General features: G+C 43.5%; 1 protein-coding gene and 1 pseudogene across 1 annotated transcript; one reads left to right on the top strand and one right to left on the bottom strand.

The window, feature by feature from the left end:
- Window positions 1-793: 793 nt before the first annotated feature.
- Window positions 794-22,360, bottom strand: LOC123063550 (UDP-glycosyltransferase 76B1-like; annotated as a pseudogene).
- On the top strand, window positions 18,694-20,150 carry LOC123063549 ((S)-8-oxocitronellyl enol synthase ISY1-like). The gene has a single exon (XM_044487355.1). The coding sequence runs from the start codon at window positions 19,166-19,168 to the stop codon at window positions 19,979-19,981; it is 816 nt and encodes a 271-aa protein (XP_044343290.1). The 5' UTR covers window positions 18,694-19,165; the 3' UTR covers window positions 19,982-20,150.
- Window positions 22,361-23,827: the final 1,467 nt, after the last annotated feature.

Raw genomic sequence — 23,827 nt, 5'->3', positions numbered from 1 at the left:
GTTGTTTGTCAGGCCATTTTCTTGTTTTGGGCCGCGTCGACGTTTGTCTCCATGTTTGCATGGGCCTCTGTTTTTTCTTATGTGGATTGCGTTCACAAGTCTGTGCTTGCTGTAGAGTTGGAAGAGTTGCATGGGCCTCTCGTTTGGATTCTTTTCACCCCCAATCAACGCTCTCTCTTTCCCACCCTCATTCCATTTTCCATCTAGCAGAGTGTGTGGTGAGTATAAAGGGAGTCGACTCGGGTCGCTCTTGTTCACTCGATGAAGAGATGGTAGGACAAACGGATGTGGTGAGTGATCTAGGATCGATCTGATCCCTCCCTATTATTTTTAATGTGACACGTGTTGTATATGTCACATGTATAGGTGATCATCGAAGGTATTCTTCCACTGAAGGTATTCGCCCCACGTGGTGTATGCGCCCTCGAGCTCACTGAAGGTATTCTTCCATCTTTAACACGTATAGTTCATCCGACCTAGTTGCACATACACTCTCGACATGTAATTTGCACCATCCCAACCTAATTGCATGTCCATCCAGAACATGCAACTTGCCTCGCGATTGATCTCGTCATATGTCCATCCTAGCCATGCAATTTTTCTAAGATTGATGAAGTATGTTGTAACTCTTCAAACATAAATGACATTACGTGCCAAATGGAAGTATGCAAATGTTGGCAGAAATGTATTAAGCAATATGCAACTTCAGTCATATTCCAAACAAGTCCACGTATGATGACAACATTCTAAGTTTTATGAATGAATTCATATGAAAGTAGGAAACACGCATCGTCTAAATGGAAGAAGATAACGACATTATGAAATTCACCAACAAATCAATTCTGGTTTCTGAAGAGCCTCCTTTCTTGATACATTGGGTTGCCTTGTACTTGAGATCATTTGCATTATGCCTCATCTCTTTGCCTTCTTCCTGGAAAAAAAACTTTCTAACACTTGTACCAATGTCCCCCCCTCTCCAACTTGCCCTCTATATCAAACCCTATCTTCCAGACCTCCTGGACATACCTGGCATTTCTCATCTGGTCAGCAAAATGGGGTCTACATATCATCGGAACACCCTCACATATGATTTCCAATGTAGAGTTCCACACGTTATGGGGCCAAAAGCCACCAACCGCTTGGTGCCGAAGAACTTCTTGTTGCGGGGCCCAATTCACAACCATTCCCCTACCACGAGTTGTGTCCTTAAAGCCTTTAGGTAGGCCTACCTTCCCCAAACCTTGAACCGAGCCCGGCCTGATCATCCAAAGAAACGGTACTTGGCTGTTGGCCAAGCCCCATGCAGCCTCCACTAGCTCTTCCTGATCCATAGACGCCAAGCTCCCAAATCTAACAAATATAGTAGACTCCGCATCATGCTTGTCCAACCAATCTAAACAATGCGGAGCCCCCGACAGTTTGCCGCAATGTGCGGCATATAGGGTTTTCTGCTCCGCCTTCGAAGGAGTGCTTCGGGAGCATCCTATACGACGCAATCTGTGTCATATAGGAAACTAACGTAGGGGCGCCGCGCAAACTGGGCTGTCCCACAGACGTGAGGTAGAAAATGACGAACACGAGAAAAAAGGGAGTTGGCATGATTCAAACATGCGACCGCCCACTTATGTGCATCAGCTGCTTGGCCAAGTGTCTCTCGAGTTCTACTGACATAAGTAACAAATCACGGATAGATTTGCAAAAACTGGACCCAAAAATTGAACTTGCAAACAATTTTGACAAACCCGACGGAATTTCAAAAAATTCTGCATATTTTTAAATTTTGGAGAAAATATGATGCATGTGAAAAAAAATTGAATTTCCAGAATATTTTTAGAAAAATCCGAACTTGTTTTAAATTTGGAGCAAAATTTTTAACATGGGAAAATATATTTGAAAATCATGAACATTTTTCGAATTGAGAGAACAAAATTTTTAATTCAAGAACAAATTTTGAACATGGGAAGAGAAATGAAAAATCCAGCACATTTTTGGAAGCAAGCACATTTTTAATTTTGAGATGTAAAAATTTGAAATAGAGAACACAAATTTTACATGGGTACAAAATTTTGAAAATCCCAAATATTTAAAAAACACAAACACTTTTTAGAACAAAAAATTGAAATCAAGAACAATTTGAAAATCTGAACAAAATTTGGAAACATGAACAATTTTTTAATACATAAACAAAACTTAAAATGAATAATTTATCGAAAATTGGAAATACTAAATGTTTTTTGAATTATTGATTTTTTAAAGAAGCAAACAAAACTTTGAACTTCTAACATTTTCTAAAAATATTAACAAAATTTGGAAAACAGGAATAGTATATGAAAATTCAAAGAAATTATGCAAAAAAAATTAAATTGCTAAACATTTCTTGAAAAATAAAAATAATTTTGAAAAAGAGAAATGAAAATGAAAGAATATAAAAAGGAAAGGGAAGTAAAGTAAAAAAGAAACAACAAAATAAGAAATGTAAAGAAAATAAACAGGAAAAAAGGTGAAAAAAGGAAACAGTTGGTCAGATTTCGAGCAATTCGTTCCAGGGTACCTCAGAAATTTAACGTTCCGTCAAACATTGCCTTAATTTACGGATTTAGGCCTTTCCGAAAATAGAAAATAACTCCCGACCGCCCCCAGCACCCATGCCGGCACCTTGTCCAAAAAAAAAACACCCATGCCTGCACACAAGAAAGAAACACGTGGATCTGAACCAGAAAAACAACAACAGCGCATATACATCGAGCCAAATGAAAGAAGTCCAACACACGCAGCACTTCTCGGGTTGAATAATATTATTGTTGTTGATTAATCTTGCCAGCAAAAATATCTGTTGCTAGCTAGTCTATCTTGTTGAGATACACATCGAGCCAAAGACCACAAAAGCAGTCCAACACGTAGCACTGGTCGTTGAATAATGCTGCCACCTAGAACTAGCTCAATTGCAGTCCGGCTGTTGTAAGTCAATTGCCTTTTTCCAGATGCTACGACGCGTGCGTCACTGCACACGTACAGACGTACTAGCTCAGAGTCCTCTATAAAATGACCAGAGTCCTCCGTTGTAATGCAAGCAACCAAGGCTTCGAGCCTGTGCATGAAAATGTTTGTCAGTTTCGAAAATCATATGTTCACCTTAAGGTAAAAAAATATGTCAATAGTTCAAAACAATTAACCATACATTAAATGAAGTTTTTTTTTCATACAACACCATAAAAATGTGCTCCGAAATGTTGTAACTATTCAAATCAGATCCAAACGTACCATTGCAAATTTCAGGCACGTCACACATAAAAGAAAGTTATTTGACGACTCAACATTGGCAAAACACATAAAGGAATGTAGTAAAGGAGAGAAATAACCAAAAATGTCATGCATCTAGATGATTGCGTTGTACTAGTACCATCGGTGCAATTTCATGCATCTCCATGGTTCCTTGATGATGGAGATACTGATCCGTATAGTGTTTGGACACAAACAGCTGACAAGTACTGCTTAATAACTAAGCAATTACTGGCTGGATTAACACTAACTTATTTCTAACAGTTTAGGGAAAACGTTTGCAAATGTCCAGTCTGGACGCTATTAAGCCAATTCTAATGGGGCAGCCTGAACGGATGTGGATATTGTCCATTTTTTGTCCGTTCAAGTTGGCAAAACGGACAACGAACACGGACGGACAGGCGAATACGGCTTCTGCACCCAACGGTGCTGCCCCACTTGGTAAGATGCCCGCCTGCATCATTCGTCGAACACTTGGAAGCGCGGACAACGCTCGCGTCAACGACGTCTTCGACGAGCATGCCCAGCACACGCAGCGCGCGGCTAGGAGCGAGGCTAGCGGCAGATGCGGCAGCCGAGACTCCTTTGCCGCACAGCGCATGCGCAAGTGCACGCTTGATCTAGTGTCCGACACGTAGATGGCCGTGGTCTGAGGAGGTCGGATGTCGCGGTGACGAGGTTGGGTTGCATCGCGCCTTGGCCCGGAGGTGCTCCACCTGGAGCACGACGCAGGCGGACGCCATCTCGCAGCAGTCCGTGGCGGTGATCAATTGCGCGGCGAATCCTCCCGGCAGCCACTACTTGCCCAAATCCTCTAGGCAGTGGTCCTCGCTGGAGACGAGGCCTGAAGGCATCTCACCGGAACGGCGCGAGGTGGCAGGTTGAGGAGGTGCCGGCGGTGCATTGAGGTGCCAGCCGGAGTTGCCCGAGTGGCCTCAGAGGTGCGCGCCGAAGTGGAGCGAGTGCCATGGAACTGCGCGATGGAGTGGCGCCGAGCGCCAGTGCCGCTGCCCAACAACGTACTCCCGTGGATCCAACAACCTACTCCCGTGGATCCAGTCGCCACACGAACAACGTACTCCCATGGGTCCAGTCGCCACAAAGGTACCCTCCGCCTCTGTAGATGTCATCCATGGTGGACACCGCACCCGACAATTGTTCGGTTAAAGTCCATCGGCCATATTTGATGTACTCGTTGTTCACTTTGAAACAAACATGACGGGTTCACACAATGAGTACTGCTACGCTGAGTTCCTAGATTCATCTTCATTAAACGATAACAAAGATGAGGATGAAATAGCGGCGATAACATCTATTCTTGAAAAAGCCATAGTGAGCATATTTTTCATTTCAAGGGTTCAACAAAGGTCATATGACTATGATGACTAATTTCCCCCGATGCACCATTCAAAATAATTTTTTCCACGTTGATTCCTGATGCAGGAACCATTATTATTCAGGCGCCTCTACACAGGTGCCAGTGTCTATATATGATGATTACTTCAAACTGAAGAAAGATGGTGTTGGTCACATTGGGTTCTCAGGTCTGTTTACTTTCAGTGTTGTTTATTGTTCACAGCTGGATTGAGCTCAGTTGAGAGTGTCATGCTCTGTCAATATCTGTTGCAGGAGTTGTCATTCTCTGTTACTAGAGTTGTCAATCTCAGATGCAGGAGTTGTCAGTTGCAGCCATTCTCGCTGTGTCAAGCTTGTGACTTGCGTTGTATCAGGTTGGTAACAGCTTGTATCTCGATAGGACTGAATGTAGCCAGGAGTTGTCTTAGGTTAGTCTAATGTGCCAAAACGTTAGTCAAACCACCTAGGTTATGTTTGTTCTGGAGAGTTCAGCTAGTCCTGTACAGCTGGTATGAGGATGCTTGCCTATGGCAGAACCGTAGATTTGTTGGACAAGTACCTCTGAATGTATAAGAGCACATGGTTGGAGGTCATGGTTAGATTTGCCATCATAATGGTGACGGAATTTGGATCGGAGTATATGCGAGAACCAAATGCCGAAGACAAAGCAATACTATTCATGGCACTTGGAGAATCATGAGGGTTTCCATATATGCTCAGATCTCTGGATTGAATGAACTGGAAAGGGAAGAACTGCCCATATGCTCAGCAAGGACAGTAATAGTACTAGGGCCATCATAAAAAGCCCAATATTAATCTTGAAGCGGTTACATCACAAAACCTCTGAATTTGACACTCTTTCATTGACATATCCGGGTCTCATAATGACATTGACATGTTGTAATAGTTTTCATTGCTTGCAAGGTTGTGTGAGGGAAAAGCTCCTGTGTGCAACTATCATCAATGGACATGAATGCAATATGGGGTACTATATTTGTGATGGTATCTATCCCTCATTGGTGACCTTTGTCAAGACCATCTCCATGCCATGAGGTAAAAAATGCCACTTTGCTACAAGATAAGAAGGTGCCAGTAAGGATGTGAAGAGGAAATTTGGAGTGCTCCAAGCTTGTTTTGCATTTCTTTGCAGACTTGCTAAATAATGGGATCCAGAGACATTGTGGGAAGTGATGACAGCTTGTGTGATCATGTATAATATGATTGTGGAGGATGAGGGTGAGGGCGTATGCCTTGGCCTTGAAGTTCAAAACATGGGTGATCCTATATAGCCTCTAGATCAGATTCCAAGGATGTTTGAGGAATTTGTTCAACTGCATCATCAGATTCGCAATCAGCAAACTCATACATAACTTTAAAATGATCTCGGTGAGCATTTGTGGCCATTTGTAGGTGTTTCGTATGGATAATTACAACATGTGTCTGAGTAAACTGTATTCAAATTCAAACTATTTTATTTCAAAAATTATGTTTGGATTGTAATATTTTTGTTTTAAAATTATAGTTTCGTCGGAATATTTATATTTGAGTTATTGATGCATCGTGGTATTTACTTTGATTACCTCCAATATTCGTACTACTACACAAGGAAAACGGATAAGCCTCGAAATATGGTGACACATTTATTTAGAGTCAATTACACCGGTGGTGCTAGAACTTGTCACAAACGGTCACTTTAGTGCTAGAACTTGCGTATACATTAAAGTGGTGCAAAAACTTGGCTCGTACGTGCAAATACGGTGCAAATCTCGTTTGTATACGGCTGCGATGCTGACAAGGCATGACAGCGTGGCATAGGGCCCGCTGTCGGTGACTTCCAAAAAAATCTCGGTTTATTATTATTATTTTCTCACAAAAAGGCCCCTGTCAGGTGTATTGCATCCGGTGGGTCCCACTCGTCAGCGAAACATCACAAATTTTATTAGAATGAAAAATATGCAGCCAAGGGATTCGTACCAATAACCTCGGCCTAAACAGCATGTGCATCTAACCATCAGTCAAGACCTCACATCACGAGATAGAAGCATACACACGTTTTATATATTTGAATTAGGTTACATAACTAAAGAATCTTAATCGTAAAAGGGGTTACGCCCACGGTGTTTCAAGCCAGCTACCCAACTACTCCCCCTGTTCAGAATTACTTGTCGCAGAAATGAATATATCTAGACGTATTTTGGTTTTAGATACATCCATTTTTAAGACAAGTAATTCCGAACGGAGGGAGTAAAATAATTAAGACGGCGTGCCACTCCAACCATGTACTCACATGTGTAAATATAATTGCTACAGTTATGTCTATAACAGAACGTGCTCCTGGGCTACAATTTATGTTATTTTTTTCCACTTTCCGAAAGTTGTAAAGAAATGTAAATTATAATTATAAATAATATACATATAAATAAATATATTAGACTAAAACAATGCTCATTTATTAATTTTTAAAAATCCATGAAATTAAATTACGAATTAATTGTATAATTAATTTTTTTTCCATATTAAATAAAATATCAAAGTAATTTTAGAAAATATGTTTACTTAAAATCATATCAGTTCAAAAAATGTACAAGTTTTTTTAATAAAATATTCATGTTGTATATAAAATTTTCCAAGCTTTAATGTTTTTATGTTGTTTTAATAAAATTTGTGTGTTTTCTAAAAATTAGATATGTAGTTTTAAATTAATATAAATATATGTGCAAAAAATTAGCCTAGTGTGCCTCGGACTGCAGATTCTCAAATGAAAACGTATTTACAATTATATGTACACTTTATAATTTACATTTTTTGTTTTGTTGTATAGTAATCCCTTCGTCCGGAAATAGTTGTCATCAAAATGAATAAAAGGAGATGTATCTAGATGTATTTTAGTTCTAAATACATCCTTTTTTGTCCATTTTGATGACAAGTATTTTTGGACGGAGGAAGTATATGCTAGGTCCTCCTCGTGATAACTGTTAGGTTGCTGGTACGAAATCCCAGGGATTTATCTTTTTTTTAATTAGAATTTTTATTTTACGTTATTTAACAAAGATATAAAGACTGATTATCCTTATATGACACACCTATTATCTGGTGCGTTGGCTAGACGAGCTCACGGCTGACTATAGGTCAACGGTTCGAATCCCTGTGACTCCTATTTTTCTTTTCAAATACTAATAAAATTTGTGATGTGGGCTGACAGGTAGGACCACCCAATGCCATACATGCAGTTGTTTACGTGAGAAAATAAAAATAAAAAATGAGGTTTTCTTTTGTGCAAAGAGAACACCACACGCCCAATCTTCGCCATATAGTCACTAACAGCGGGCCCTATGTCACACTGTCATACCTCGTCAGCTTCGCCGGCGTATACAAACGACATTTACACCGTATTTGCACGCTTAACCCAATCTTTTACACCACTTTAATGTATGCTGTAAATTCTAGCACTAAACTGACTATTTACGTCATGTTTTAGCATCACCAATGTAATTGACTCATTTATTTACTTTGAGTACAAGCGCTTGGGAATGCACGACAGAAGCGGAAATGGCTGCACGCACTTTTTCTCTTGTGGTTTCCCGAGTCGTCCTCCAGTAAACAGCCAGAGGTTGGCATTGGTGCAAGCGGCGGTCATGCATGCAAAAGGTCAACTCCTCCGACTTCCGAGCCCATTAAGCTGCATGCTGTGCTTCCTCTCTTCTCGTCTTCCGAGTCCATTAAACCAACGGCGGCGCCGGGTGGTGAACCAAGCGCCGGCCATCGATCCATCCGTCTATAAATAGGGTGTTCCTCCCACGCCTTCGTTCCCCCGTCCAGTATACAGCTCGGCCAGTCTCGCTGCCACACTACCTACCAGCGACCGATAGTCGATACGCCATCCTACCGATCCGCCATGGCTGCCGACTGGTCCTTGCTTCCCCCGGACCTCCTCCGGCGCCTCGGTGACGGTCTCCTGGAAGCCGGCGACATCGACTACTACATGGGCATGCGCGCCGTGTGCCACGGCTGGCGCTCGGCACTCGCCATGCCGCGTCCGCTCGGCGTCAGCGCCGACCCTCGGTTCCGCCCCAGGAACTGGATCATGCTCCACGAGTACCAGTTCCGGGAAGCCGCCGACGGTCGCCACCTCTTCGTCAACGTCTCCACAGGACGCTTCCTCCGCCGCCGCGTCTCCATGCTCGACGACCACCAGCTGCTTCAAGTCTCCGACGGCCTCCTCATCCTCAAGGAGAAAAAATCCCCGCGCACCATCTGCGTCTTTGAGCCCTTCACAGGCTCGGTGCTCCGCACGCCGTACCAGGACGAAGAGGAGCAAGACGGTGACAATGAGGACGGCAACAATGAGGACGACGGCCATGAGGACGAAGATGAGCACGACGAAGACTACTATTTCGTGCCCCACACCGTCTACTTCGTCCCCTATCCGGCAAACGAAGTACGGGTGGTGCAGTCCCCCCAATATTAGGCATTCTGCGTCCGTAGCATGCTCGCCCACGCCGGCCATGTCTATGTGGCTGACACCGAGAGGTGCGTGTTCAGGATTGTTGAAGCGGAGCGTCCATCCTTCGGTTACGGCGAGCTGATAGGCAAGATGGAGCCGTATGCCCATGTGTACCTCGTTGAGTCAGGCGGGGAGCTGTTGGTGGTCAGCCTACCGAAATATTCACATGGCCGCCGCGCCGCTCAAGTTTACAGGGTCGACGTTGATCGCAAGGTGCTGGAACCGCTGGCCAGCATCGGCAGCCGCGCGCTATTCCTGGGCGTCAGCAGGTGCCTCTCCGTTGACGCAGACAAGTTCCCATCCATCGATCGCAACTGCATATATATTGAAGACATGCATCTTGGAGGTGAAGTGCTTATGTACCATGCAATGTACATGTATGACCTCAGTACAGATGGCATGCGAGAGCACGTCTCTGACGACCTGATTAGCCCTCTCACTCGGATTGCTCCTCTCAGTCTTGCTAAGGTTTTCCTCGACTACTGTAACCGCCTTGATGATAAGTAAATCGGCAGTTTGGCACAATTGTGTATTATTTAGTACTAGTGCTTGGATGAATGTACTATGAAGCGGATTCAAAAGATTGAAGGGTGATATTTGAGAATTTTAATCGAAGAAGTTGCCGCTTGATAGAACAGTTGAAGATTGTTCTTATTTGTTTTTTATAGCAAAGAAAAACACATTAATGTCGATTTAAGTAAGTCTCATCTAGCTGCGACATCATTTGATTTTTTTTGGATTTGCTAATTCTCGTCTCGATGAGAATTAGCTACTATGTCACATATAAATTCTTCACCGCATGATTAAAAGGCTTAAATATTTGTGCAAACTTTTTTATCTTTGTCGCCATGTCCAGCGTCGATGTGTGTGTGTGTGTTTCTTCTCAGGTCGGCTGGTGTTGTACCGAAGGCATGTGTCCCTCGTAAACAGCGTTTGGTTGGGTCTGATACACGCCCCTCAGGCCAGTCATAGTAGGAGTAATTTAGCTAGTAACATAACGTACTTCAAGAAATTTTTACTTACTATGTGGCATGTAGTTAATGAGAAGTGGTAACATAGTGCTTCACAAGACACGATGAGTCTACAAACTAATCAATAAAGTTTAATATGACACTACTACTATATTACTTTGCACTGCGAAGATAGTAACCTAGACTAGCGAAAATGCCTAGGAGCTCTCGGCGACTCCCCCCACTGGAATCCATCCCATCCACTAGCATTGGGATTCGCACTCGCTATATTAGCTCCGTTGTATTCACACCATTTAACATCTAGTATTCATTTGCACAGTGAGGTATATCACCTGAACAGTTCAACGCGCTTTCTCCCCTCGTCCAGACAAATTCACATCCTCCTGTCCTTCTCCCCCTCTCATCCGCCAACTCCCAACTACCCATCTGAATTTAATGCTCACGCTTCACAATTTCTCGCAACGGCTCAATCCTCACTACAACGGTCATCTTCCTCCTCTCGTCAGATATAAAATACTTGCAGCTTGCAGCTTCCTCACTACTGCATATCATACCATCAAGAACAGTTCATACCAGCCATCAAGTACAGCTTCCTCCCTTGTACATGGTTTTCATTGCCATGTCTAGCTCAACCCATCCCATGTCAAGCTCCAGCTCCCCCCTTGTTTCTCTTGAGGAGCAGCCACCACTTTCACTAATGATATGCCCTTTCTGCAACAATGGGATGGTTTAGTGGTGGGTGTCTCGCACGACAAACAATCCAGGAAAGCACTTTTACAAGTGCGAGCACGAGTGGGTATGTCCTAATACTTTAATCAATTTTTGTGTACTATCCTGTTCTACTGCATGATCCCATCTTCCTTTTTTCTTCCGTTTTTGCAAGACTCGCAAATGCAACTTTTGGAAATGAGAGGAGAACTACATCAACGTCATACATGCCAAGTGGCCGAGGCTGTTCACCGTCCCTTCCCGCGAAGACGGGAAATTACACCGCATCATCATCGCTCTCCTCCTAGTCAATCTGCTCGCTCTGTTCTTCGTATGCTGCAAGGTCGCTTGAAGCCGCCAGGACCTCTCCCGACTCCTGCCTGTCCTTCAAGTTCAAGCCGTTTTTTATTGAATAAATATGTTTATCTGTATTGTCTAAAACCAGTTGTCTTACTCTGGCAAATTCTGTTTTTATATTTATCCACCCTCTGATTATATGTTGTAATCATGTATCACAACTAGTACCCCATTCATAAATTCGAAATCAGATGTATGATATTATTTTTTTTCATTGTCCACCTTATCCATTATTACACTTACTCCCTCCTTCCATCTATATAGGGCCTAATGCGTTTTTCGAGACCAACTTTGACCAAATATTAGAGCAATAATATATGACATGCAACTTACACAAAGCACGTCGTTAAATTCGTGTGTGAAAGGAGCTTTCAATGATATAATTTTCACATTGTGCATGTCATGTCCTATTAATCTTGTCAATAGTCAAAGGCGATCTTAAAAAACGCATTAGGCCCTATATAGATGGAAGGAGGGAGTAACTATTACTATCATTTTCCAGATTAACTCCATCATTAATGTTCATTACTTACGTCCAACCGTTGGCCCACGTCACGTTGCACCCTTTCTCAATAAATAACCTCTCCCCACCAAGTCAACAATTCCCTGCCCAAAAGCCTGCTTGAACAGCCAGAACTGCATCTGTACAACCATCAATCTCGCCCGGCAGCTGTCCCCACATACTCACTTTCTTTGGTTTCCCCTATTGAGAAAGAAAACTAAATTCAATAAGCAGAAAAAATTCTGAAAAAATATAAATAACCAAACAATATATAGATTGTTTGATTACCCCGCAGTTGCACAACAGCTCTTGTATGCTTTTAGCACCTTTGACATTTGTACGGCTCTTCCGGTACCTGATTCCAAAACCGCACTCCGATGAATACAGGTTGCAGTAGTCGTAAGCTTCTCCTAGCGAATCAAATGTCAAGCCCAAAGAAGGCACCACAACTGCATCTCCTTTCCTCTCAGCAAATCCTCTAAATGCTAGTTCCAGTGCATTAATCCTATCTGCACTAGCCGCTCGTTTGTCAGGCATTGCGCCGTGTCTGTTACTGTAATTGAAAAAAACAAATGCCCCGTGTCGATATCATATAAATTTGCTTAACGGTACATACAATTAGGAGAACATATTTAATTTCAATGTTGTGGATATGTCCATAATATAATTAAATTTTCCAGACTTCTAGCCTTCTTCTATACGTGTGCATCAAGCTCATAAATCAAGTTAATGATGGAACTTGTACAGAGATAACTTACCGTCGAACCCAGCCGCTCTTTTCCCTTTCGACATCAATCACATTTGGAGTCCTTGATTTCGAACCATGATCTCCATCTAGAACTGTTGAGATGTGCTGCTCTGTGCTTCCATTAGAAGAATCCAGCTCGTCAGCTTCGGCTACCGTCGACAGTGCACGCGCCTCTTTGACGGACATCTGAGCTATGCCCGTGGCGCACTCGTCGGCTCTTATTTCTTCATTCGATCTTGAAGGGGACAGTAGCAAAAGCAAAATAAACAATTAATCATCTAATAAAGCAGTTCTGCTTTCCAATCTGTTCTAAACCTAAAGAACTTGCATGGAATCGATGGCGGTGAGTTGGTGGTCAAGCGGATCTGCTGGACTGCTCGTCTTCTCATGCCGAAAAAGTACTCAAGATACAGATTACTGATAAACAACTGACGCACAGGCCGAGTACTACCAAACTGAAATACCCTTCTTCTGTGGCGATTTTGTTAGTGCGGAAATCACTACCGGCAGCCGAGAGGAGAATTGTTTTACAGATCTGGCTATGGAGTGTTTGCGTGCAAGGAGAAGACTCCACAGATAGGCGATGGTAGAGTAAATTAATTAGGTAGGGACAACTTTACTGTAGCAGGTCAGCTCGGACAGGAAACAATAAATGAGCAAGAACAGGTATAGACTGTTGCTTCATACAACACGTACGACGTATTAACAGGCTGTAATGTTTTACAGCAAATCGGCACAGATCCCAAGGTTGCATCCGTGCGGCAGCGATTTCGTAGGTGTGCGTCGCCGAGTGCTCCTAATCCACCTCCACTAGACTAGTGTCATATGCATGACACTAGTATAAGTTATTCCCCACTATGACCAATCTTACATAAAATCACAAATGGTAACACTTTAACAAAGGAAAAGAAGTATAGGAAATTATTTGTACCACCACTATTAACATGTATAGCTAGTTGTATCATGAACAGTAAACAAATCGCCACAAAAAAGTACGGAGTGTTTCTTGGTACGTTTTTTTAAAAAGCCACTGGTGTTTCTATTGATAACCCATGGTACAGTATTAAGTCCCTCTCCATTCTCTTTAGTTGTTACATTTCGGCCCAACTTCTGTGTCCACTGAGTGCTGGTTAGTATTCTACGTTTAGCTGCAGTAGGCCTAGTTCACTCTATTTTCAACCCGTTGAGGTCCATGGTCTTTTTTAGTTACAGCGAATATGTTAAAATGATCATGCTATAACTTTGCAACCACAACTCAGATTAAAATAATTTATATATGTAATTTGACCAGAAAAATGCTTAGCTTGAAACTGTTCGATTAGTCGCTCCTGCTAACTAGTATTAAATTATTTTTCAGGAATAACATTAATTAATCTAACTAATTGCTGCGTAATATTAAATGGTTTTTACCTCATTTAAATTGGATACATATGTTAAATAAAGTATGATGTCTATTCTGCTAATAACCGCGCCGCTCAACGCGAATGCATAACATTTTTAAGCAAGAGTACTGCAATACTAAGAGCATCTTCAGCCGTTTGGCCCCCAGCGCACCCGGCGATAGCGATTTGGTCAATGCGCCGGTGGTTTTTTCGCCCCGGGGGCGATGCAGTTCCCAGCCGCGCCCCCAGGTTTCTGAAGAAAAAATGCCCTAAAGGCAATAATAAAGTTGTTATTATATTTCCTTATATCATGATAAATGTTTATTATTCATGCTAGAATTGTATTAACTGGAAACTTAGTACATGTGTGAATACATAGACAAAACAGAGTGTCTCTACTATGCCTCTACTTGACTAGCTCGTTAATCAAAGATGGTTATGTTTCCTAATCATAGACATGTGCTGTCATTTGATGAACGAGATCACATCATTAGAGAATGATGTGATGGACAAGGCCCATCCGTTAGCTAAGCATAATGATCGTTTAGTTTTATTGCTATTGCTTTCTTCATGACTTATACATATTCCTCTGACTATGAGATCATGCAACTCCCCAATACCGGAGGAACACTTTATGTGCTATCAAATGTCACAACGTAACTGGGTGATTATAAAGATGCTCTATAAATGTCTCCGATGGTGTTTGTTGAGTTGGCATAGATTGAGATTAGGATTTGTCGCTCCGAGTATTGGAGGGGTATCTCTGGGCCCTCTCGGTAATGCATATCACTATGAGCCTTGCAAGCAATGTGACTAATGAGTTAGTTACAGGATGATGCATTACGGAACGAGTAAAGAGACTTGCTGGTAACGAGATTGAACTAGGTATGATGATACCGATGATGGAATATCGGGCAAGTAACATACCGATGACAAAGGAAATGACGTATGTTCTTATGCGGTTTGACCGATAAAGATCTTCGTAGAATATGTAGGAGCCAATATGAGCATCCTGGTTCTACTATTGGTTATTGACCGTAGATGTGTCTCGGTCATGTGTACATAGTTCTCGAACCCGTAGGGTCCGCATGCTTAACGTTCGATGACGATTTGTATTATGAGTTATGTGATTTGATGACCAAAATTTGTTCAGAGTCCCGGATGAGTTCACGGACATAACGAGGAGTCTTGAAATGGTCGAGAGGTAAAGATTCATATATTGGAAGGTTATATTCGGACATTGAAATGGTTCCGAGTGATCCGAGAATTTTTCCGAAGTACCGAGGGGTTATCGAAACCCCTGGGGAAGTTAATGGGCCTTAGTGGGCTTTAGTGCAGAGAGGGAAGAAGGGCCATGAGGTGGCACGCGCCTCCCCCTGCCCAAACCAAATTGGACAAGGGGTGGGGGTGCGGCCCCCTCCTTCCTTCTCCTTCTCCCCTCCTTCCTTTCCCTCCAGTGGAAGAAAGGAAAGGGGGGGAATCCTAGTTGGACTAGGAGTCCAAGTAGGACTCCCCCCTGGCGCGCCTTCTCGTTGGCCGGCCTCCTCCTCCCCCTCCTTTATATACGTGAGCAGAGAGGCATCCCAAAGCACAACAAACAATCTCTTAGCCGTGTGCGGTGCTCCCCTCCACAGTTTAACACCTCGGTCATATCATCGTAGTGCTTAGGCGAAGCCCTGCGCCGGTAACTTCATAAACACCGTCGCCACGCCGTCGTGTTGACGGAACTCTCCCTCGTCCTCAACTAGATCAAGAGCTCGAGGGAGGACGTCATCGTGCTGAATGTGTGCTGAACACGGAGGTGCCGTATGTTCGGTATTTGGATCGGTTGGATAGTGAAGACGTTTGACTACATCAACCGTGTTACTAAACGCTTGCGCTTTCGGTCTACGAGGGTACGTGGACACACTCTCCCGTCACGTTGCTATGCATCTCCTAGATAGATCTTACGTGATCGTAGGAAATTTTTTAAAATACTGCATTCCCCAACAATTTTGGCCCCAAGACGCACATAAATTCAAATTTGTCTTTTCTCGCTGCCAAAAAAATGCCACAAGTTCGGCGATCAACGGCGATCTGCCACAAAGTTTGAGGATCACCATACCACAGTTCGGCGATCAAACATAAACGATAGTTCGGCGCTCAAAAGGAATGACGCGTAGACAAAGGAATGCATCAAACGACGGGCTCCTCCAGCGTGGGACTGGCAGGCGTCCGCGTCGGCGTGGCTTCTATGCTCGGGCTGCTCAACGTCGGCGTGGCTTCTGTGCTCGGGCTGCTCGGCGTCGGCGTGGCTTCTGGGCTGGGCGTCGGCGTGGCTTCACCCCTCGGGCTGAGTGTCGGCCCGGCGTTGGGGTCAGCGTGGGCGTAGGCGCGGTGGTCCAAGGCATCTGGTGCAAGATGAGGCCGCGCTCTGTCAAGACCACGCCTTGATTTGCACGTCCATCGTCGACATGTCCGCCCCCATCAAGAAAGCCAGGTCGGTGTTCCTCTTCTTCGCGGTGACGTTGGTCCGGAGTAGGTCAAGTTTGATGGCGCTGTTCGTCATCAACGCCGACCACCGGGCCTCGGATTTCTGCTCCATCTTGGCGGCGTGTTTCTTGGCATTGGCGATGCACTGCTCGATCGACGATAGCAGCCGCTCGGCAGCTGGTGCGGCGTCCTTCGCCGTCTTGGCTCTTTTGCTGTCGTCAGGGCGCCCATCCGCCGCCCCCAGGGCTGGTGCGTCCGGCTTGTACATCTCCAAGGCCTTGGCAAGGGTGCGCCAGACATCCGTCCACTTCTCGCACTTCTCGATCCGGGTTAATATGTGGAGGAACATGAATTCTTGGTCGTTGTTGTCCTGGCGGTACATGGTGAACATCCAAACCATTTGCGCAGCCGAAGAATTAGTGTCGGTGACGTGCACGGCGAAAAGAAGCGAGAGCCGGCGGCTGTACATACCTGACCCTCGACGTTGGCACCGCTTTCCGCGCGAGCCGCGATCTCCTCGACGAACCCAGGCCATTTGTTGGGGGCCGTCGGAATGATCGCCCAATAGTTCGACATGGCCTTTGCGCCGCACTGCATGTGGATGGTGGCTAAGTAGGGGTCGACAAGCTTTTCGCTGCAGTTTTATAACCGATTGTTGAAACAAGGCGTGTGATACGCCGTCGGAAGGCCGTGGAAGAGGCTCAACTTTCATAAATAGAACATTTTCTGAGATTCCTTACGGTTTTAAATGAATTTTTAATATAGTGTTACAGCTGACGAGTGACAACGATCGTTTTTTCATGATTTTTTCCAAACCTCTTATTGAAATAATGCAAACGGTACACCATTGGAAAGACATCAATGAGGCGCAATGTAGAACACTCTCTCTAATTCCTTACAGTTTAAGAGCATTTTTTATTTAACAAAGTACGGACAATCTGTTTTTTGCGACATCAAAATCGACGAGTGCATCAGACATGAAACCAAAAATGTGCCTCTTAATATAAAACTATAGTTCAAGCATCTTAATATAAGTGTTCAAATGTTTTCCGAAAACGTGCCTCTAGTTTTTTTGGCGAAAAAGGGTCCAGATATGTTACAAAAGTTCACCTAAGTTTGAAAAGAAGAATAAACATGGTAGCTGAAAAAATAAAAGAAAAACCAAAAATGATAATTTTAAACATAAATAGAAAAGTAAAAATGAAAAATAAAGAACATAAAAAAATGGGCTGGCCCAGACAGGGGCGAACCTGTGCGGAGCTCCCGACAGTTTGCCGCAATGTGCGCCGTATAGGGGTTTCCGTTCAGGGAGCTCCTATTCAGCGCTTTAGGCACCAGGGAAGCTCCCTGGCGCCCACATGCCGGAGCTGGTGGGCCGGTGCATTTATACGTCCGCCTTTGAGAAAAAAGGGGGGAAATCGAAAAACCAAAAAATGATATATTTGAAAAATTCATCATTATGAAAAACAGTAAATCAAATTTGAGAAAATCACCGATTTTCATAAAAAATCATCTATTTTTCAAAAAAAATCATCGATATTGAAAAAAGTTCACGGAACTAAAAAAGGTTCTTCAAATTTAAATAAAAGTTCATCAATTTTAAAAAAGGTTCTTTGAAGTTTTAAAAAAGATCATCAAATTGGAAAAATCATGAAATTTGAAACAAGTTCATAGACTTTTTAAAAATATATAGATTTGCCAAAAATAACAAATTTGGAACAGTTCATCAAGTTTAAAAAAATCATCGATTTGAAAAAAAAAGTTCACGTATTTACAAACAATTCATCGAGCCAGTAAGAACAAAAATAAAGAAACCGAAAATGAAAAAGAAGAAAAGAAAAAAGAAAAAGGAACAGGACCAATAAAAGAAGAAAGAAATGAAAGCTAACAGATCCTGGTGATGGGCGTGGTGGTTAACTATGCTACCTCGACGACAATAGTAACAGTGTCTGGAGCATCAAATAGGGTCTGCCTTCCGTTCCTTCTTTAGAAGGCTATTCGTTCCATCTAGGGTATCCTGGTATTTCTTTATAGAAAAAACTTCATGAGCACCAAACGCTCAAGCCGAGACTTGTATCCTGGTGGGCTAACAGAGAACTTCCGCGCCTTATTTTATGGCTTAAGGCTTTTTCAAAAGAAATTCCCGACCGCCCTCGACACCCATGCCGCCACCACAAGAAAGAAACACGTGGATCTGAACAAGAAAAACAACAAGAACGCTCACGCGTGACGAGGAAAGCAGTCCAACACGTAGCACTGGTCGTTGAATAATGCTGCCACCTAGAACTATCTTGTGTTGTTGCTAGTCTATCTTCTTGTTGTAGGGCAATTGCCTTCTTCCAGATGCCACGACGCGTGCGTCACTGCGTACGTACTAGCTCATACTATATAGTGTATAAAATGACCAGAGTCCTCCGTTGTAATGCAAGCAACCAAGGCTTCGAGCGTGTGCTGTGCCTATACGTGAGCTTCAGTGCCGAGTGAGCCATAGTAGCCTAGCCTAGCTGACTCCCGCGATGAGCTAGCTGGTGGTGGGAGGGCGCGGTGGGCGCCGTCAAGAAGAGCCAGGAGGAGCGCACCGAGCTCTCCTTCCAGAGCGTCGCCCTCGTCATCGGATCCACCGGCATCGTCGGCACATCGCTCGTCGACATACTCCCGCGCGACGACACCCCCGGCGGGCCCTGGAAGGTGTACGCCGTCTCCCGTCGCCCGCTCCCTCCCTGGTCCCCGCAGCCCTCCCCCGCCGTCACGCATCTGCTCCTGGACCTGGCCGACCCTGTCGCCGTGGCGGAGGCCCTCAAGCCGCTCACCGACATCACCCATGTCTTCTACGCTGCGTGGTCCAGCCACCCGACGGAGGCTCAGAACCGGGAGGCCAACTCCGCCATGCTCCGGAACGTGCTCTCCGTCCTCGTCCCGGGCTGCCCCGCGCTCGCCCACGTCTGCCTCCAGACCGGCCGCAAGCACTACATCGGCCCGTACGAGGCCATCGGCAAGATCCCCGTCCCAGACCCGCCCTACACCGAGGATATGCCCCGCCTCGATTACCCCAACTTCTACTACGACCAGGAGGACGTCCTCTTTGAGGAGGTCTCCCGCCGCGACGGCGCCGTCAGCTGGTCTGTGCACCGTCCCTCCGTGGTCTTTGGGTTCTCTCCCCGGAGCGCCATGAATGTCGTGGCCAGCCTATCCGTCTATGCCGCCATCTGCCGCAAGGAGGGCGCCATGCTGAGGTGGCCTGGGAGCAGGGTTGCATGGGAGGGCTTCAGCGACGCCTCCGACGCGGATCTTGTCGCCGAGCAGGAGATCTGGGCAGCCGTCGATCCGTTGGCAAGGAACGAGGCTTTCAATTGCAGCAATGGAGATTTATACAAGTGGAAGCAGCTCTGGCCGATGGTGGCTGACCGATTCGGGGTGGAGTGGGCGGGATACGAGGGAGAGGACAGCCAGTTCATGCTCGCCGACGCCATGGCCGGGAAGGAGGCGGTGTGGGCAGAGATCCTCCAGGAGAACGAGCTTGTCACGACTGAGCTCCAAGAGATTGCCAATTGGTGGTTCCTCGATGCCGTGTTCAATGTCAAGTGTGAGCATTTGGATAGCATGAACAAGAGCAAGGAGCATGGATTCCTTGGATTCCGTAACACGGCCAAGTCCTTCAACGCATGGATTGATAAGATGAAGGTTTTGAAGATTGTTCCATGATGCTGCCACATCCCATTTCCTTTCTTTGAAGTTAGTTTCGTTACATCATTTCTGTGTTTGGGTTTGGGAAGGTGGCATGATGTAAAATGTTATAGTGCAGAATAAAGTATGACGACAAAATAAATCTCCGCGTAAATGAATTATCCATGCTCATCATGTAAGGCACTAATACTCGTGTTTGGTATTGCTGGTCTGTTGCTTTTGACTTCAGAACTGAGATAGCTCCCAAAAGCCGGCACATCTGGTTGATTGTTCTAATTGATTGCTGATGTTGGCATGTTTGACAAATATCACCAGTTGGGTATCAAAATCCGATTTGGAATCGTGTTTTCTGTCTCCAATAATAGCCCCTAATATCCCATCCAGTTTTGCTAAAGCACATCTAAATGTGCCATAAGTATTGCACATCTAAGTTTTATGTCATTGATCTTACGTCGAGATTCGTGTGTGGATATTTCCTTTTTCTTTTCTTTTTCTCTTTGTGCTTGAATTCACTCACTTAGATGTGCAATAACTAGGGCATATCTAAATGTGCCCTAGACACACCCTATCTCATCCACTACTTTTTCACCACAAAAAGATTCCAACCGCGGCAACGGAGCCTCGTTCTTAATCTGTAGTCTCTTTTCTCATGACATCACATGTAGGCTCTTTCTCATGGCACCAAAAAGTAAGCCCTATGAAGAGGACTAGAGGTTGGGGCCCGCTACTGCGGGCCGCTTGAGAGAAAGATGTGCGTGTGTTTCTCCATCTTAAAGGGAAAAAGGAAACAAAACCTCACTTTCATCTCAAAACTGGGGGAAAAATATCACATCAGATGGACATCACATCCAAATTTAAAAGAAAAAAAAAACTAGAAAAACTTTCCTCAAAGAGAATAAGGAAAAAAGTCTCACTTACATGCTCCAAAAAAATCAAAAAAATTCTCACCGCAGCCAACCAACATGCACCATGTGGCATAGCTGACCAGCGGCGTTTCACTCTACCTTAATGTGTTTGATGATGGGCACCATCATTGCCATTGTGTAATATTAATTGTACAGTAGCGGCAGCATCAACTAATGCAATTATAATATGAGGTTGCCCTTCATGTATAGTATTTCTAGGAGAATGGCGTTTTGGATCCTAGGTGTAAATACACCAATTATGAAATATGTATAAAAACACATTTCAAAATGTTAAAAGTTCGAGAAAAAAACCCGCATGTACATCCAGACATGCTATATTCGCACACAAAATTTCAGTGAAAAGGGAAATTTTTATGGCATGTATAAAAAAGATGAAAAAATGCCCCGTGAATAGCTGTAATCAAGCATTGAAAATTGCATTTTTTTACACAAGCCACAAAAAATGTCCTTTTTTTCATTGAAACTTGGTGCACACACATATAATGTCCGAATTTACACGCATGGTGCATATACACCTATGAGACAATGTGTATTTAGATGTTATTGTCAAAATGTACATAATTATATTTTGAACCATGAAGATGACAGCAATTCTCACCTGTTGATGGGGCATAGTTTCGAGTGCCACCTGATGCATGCCTCTTTTATAAAACTAGTAAAACGGACCGCTCTACCCTTGGGCTACATCTTTTTATCCCTCTCTCATAAGTTGTGCAAATGACCCTATACAAACCACAGGGTCAGAGGAATTTTCTAGAATATGTCACATGAACATATGGAATTTCTTGACTCAACATTGATAAGGCAATGCACGTAATTGGCTTGTATAATACATCTTAACACATGTGTTGGAAATAAACTTGCGATATATTACTATGTGGGGCGTGCTATGTGTCCCTGGGCTGATCTTTTGAATAGATCGGCCGGGTTGCAAGCTGTAAGATCTGACGCCATTGAGTCGTTGACCGGCGCCCTCCACCATTGCAAAAAGAGCTAATGTTGCAAAAACCTTTGCAACATAAGTCATGTTGCAGAAACCTCTGCAAAAAATGTTACGTTACAATTTTATTTTATTTTGCAAAATAGACCATATTGTAGGAATTGTTGCTGCGGCGGCACCATGCGCGCCGGTGCTCCTCTAGGATGGCGATGCACATGAACATAATAGACTTTGCCTCCTAGTTGTCTAAGCAATATAAACGACTTCTATCTTGAGCCAATAGGCTGCTTTAGGCACCTGAAGATATCTTGGGATCCAAGCCAATCGCGTACACTCGGACACCTACGCCATCGATGGTCCTTTGGAGCTCAGCATCTTTGAGGTCACAGAATGTGTTGAGGATGACACCGTACGAACACCTTGATTATTTCACAATGCATTCTAGGCAGGTGAACATCGTTTCATATGGAGTTGTGGTTGAGAAGACCGTGTCTCGCAACCAGAGTGGTGGAGATCATCCAGTGGCATATTCAGTTGCAAACGATCTGAAATTTAGTTAACAAAATAATCAACTACCGGGTGACGTATGTGAGGATGCATCTGCATTATTAGGAAACTAAGAAATATAAATATGCGAGTCTAGTTTACAATTGATGTTATTGTGATTGTCGTTGTGTGTGGCAATGTGCATGCATATGTGAATATGAGTAGTAGTGCAAGTTTACAAAATGTATATGAGGATGCTTGCTCATTATTAGAAAGCTATTTTTACTCTGATTTGTCTACTCCATCTCAATGGTGGTCACTCTATATACAAGTATGGTCTTACATGCAGTTGCACTCGACTCCATGTGCCATCTATATTTATTTTACGATTCATCCTTGGGGCTTGCATTTAATGGAAATGTTCTATATTCCCTTTCAACCGATTCTTGCTCTAGTGTATTCTTTGATTTCTTTATTGTTTGCTTATCCTTTCTTTCCAAATTTCCTTGCACCATAGGATATGCTTCTAGGTTGCCGCTACTTGTTACCACAATGAAATCGACTATTTTTTTATAGTTTTGCTTGGTGTGTGAGTTGTTCGATCCTGCCAAAAATATATACTTTGATCATCAATTCACTGCTTTCTGACTGGCCCATTATTCCAATGATAAGTTATGACTTTTAGCACAGGGCCTCAGTTGAGGGACTACAATACACAGGTCAGCCCACTCGTGTGCATCTCTAATGCCTTACATTGATGTGAGCTAAACTAGTATATACCTTAATTTCTCTATTTCCATAAAGAAACATAGATTATGTTTGTGGACTAAGAATTTTGCAAAGGAAATGCTAACAAAGCATTGCTATAAGCTGATCATTTAACTACACAAATTGTTCCAACAGGTCATAATTATTTTTCATGCAAGCGAACTTTTTTGTTTGACAAATGTTGCATCATTCATAAAAAAGATTTTTAATCATCTCAACAGAAGAGTTCATATGGCTTTTGGAAATGTGCCACTAGTTAAAGAAAAAGGTCCTGTTACTGACTTAAAACGTCTATCTCGCATCAGGAAATGTAATGCTACTTCAAGAAGAAAGTTCACCAATCTCAACAAAATTGTAAACATGTCATTCAAAAATGTGTTGCGGGTTCAAGAAAAATGTCCCAACTATCCATCCAACATCACAGAAATATCCAAGAAAAATGTTATAACTATTGAAGACACATCCAAAAGCATTCTAAAAAATATAGGTAACGTGAGACTGGATTTTTTGCTCTGGGGCTCCATGGAGCAAAAACAATTCGAAAATCAACTTTCTAAATTTCAAGAAAAATCTGAAAATAAACACACAAGTTCTTGTAGATGTATACATGATACGTGTGAAATTTTATCATGAAATGTGTTTCGATGTGATTTGTACAGAAAGAACAAAAAACATGTACTTTTATAGTGAATAGTACATGTGCTAGAAATACATGATTTTGCCTTTTTTGTGATTCGCATAAAA

The sequence above is a fragment of the Triticum aestivum genome, chromosome 3A (genome assembly GCF_018294505.1).
Source record: "Triticum aestivum cultivar Chinese Spring chromosome 3A, IWGSC CS RefSeq v2.1, whole genome shotgun sequence".
Lineage (NCBI taxonomy): Eukaryota > Viridiplantae > Streptophyta > Magnoliopsida > Poales > Poaceae > Triticum > Triticum aestivum.
This window is presented reverse-complemented; position numbering and strand designations above follow the sequence as displayed.

Bases quoted from the DNA above. Each gene is read 5' to 3' on its own strand.
- LOC123063549 (XM_044487355.1), top strand. From the start codon at position 19,166: ATGCTCCGGAACGTGCTCTCCGTCCTCGTCCCGGGCTGCCCCGCGCTC.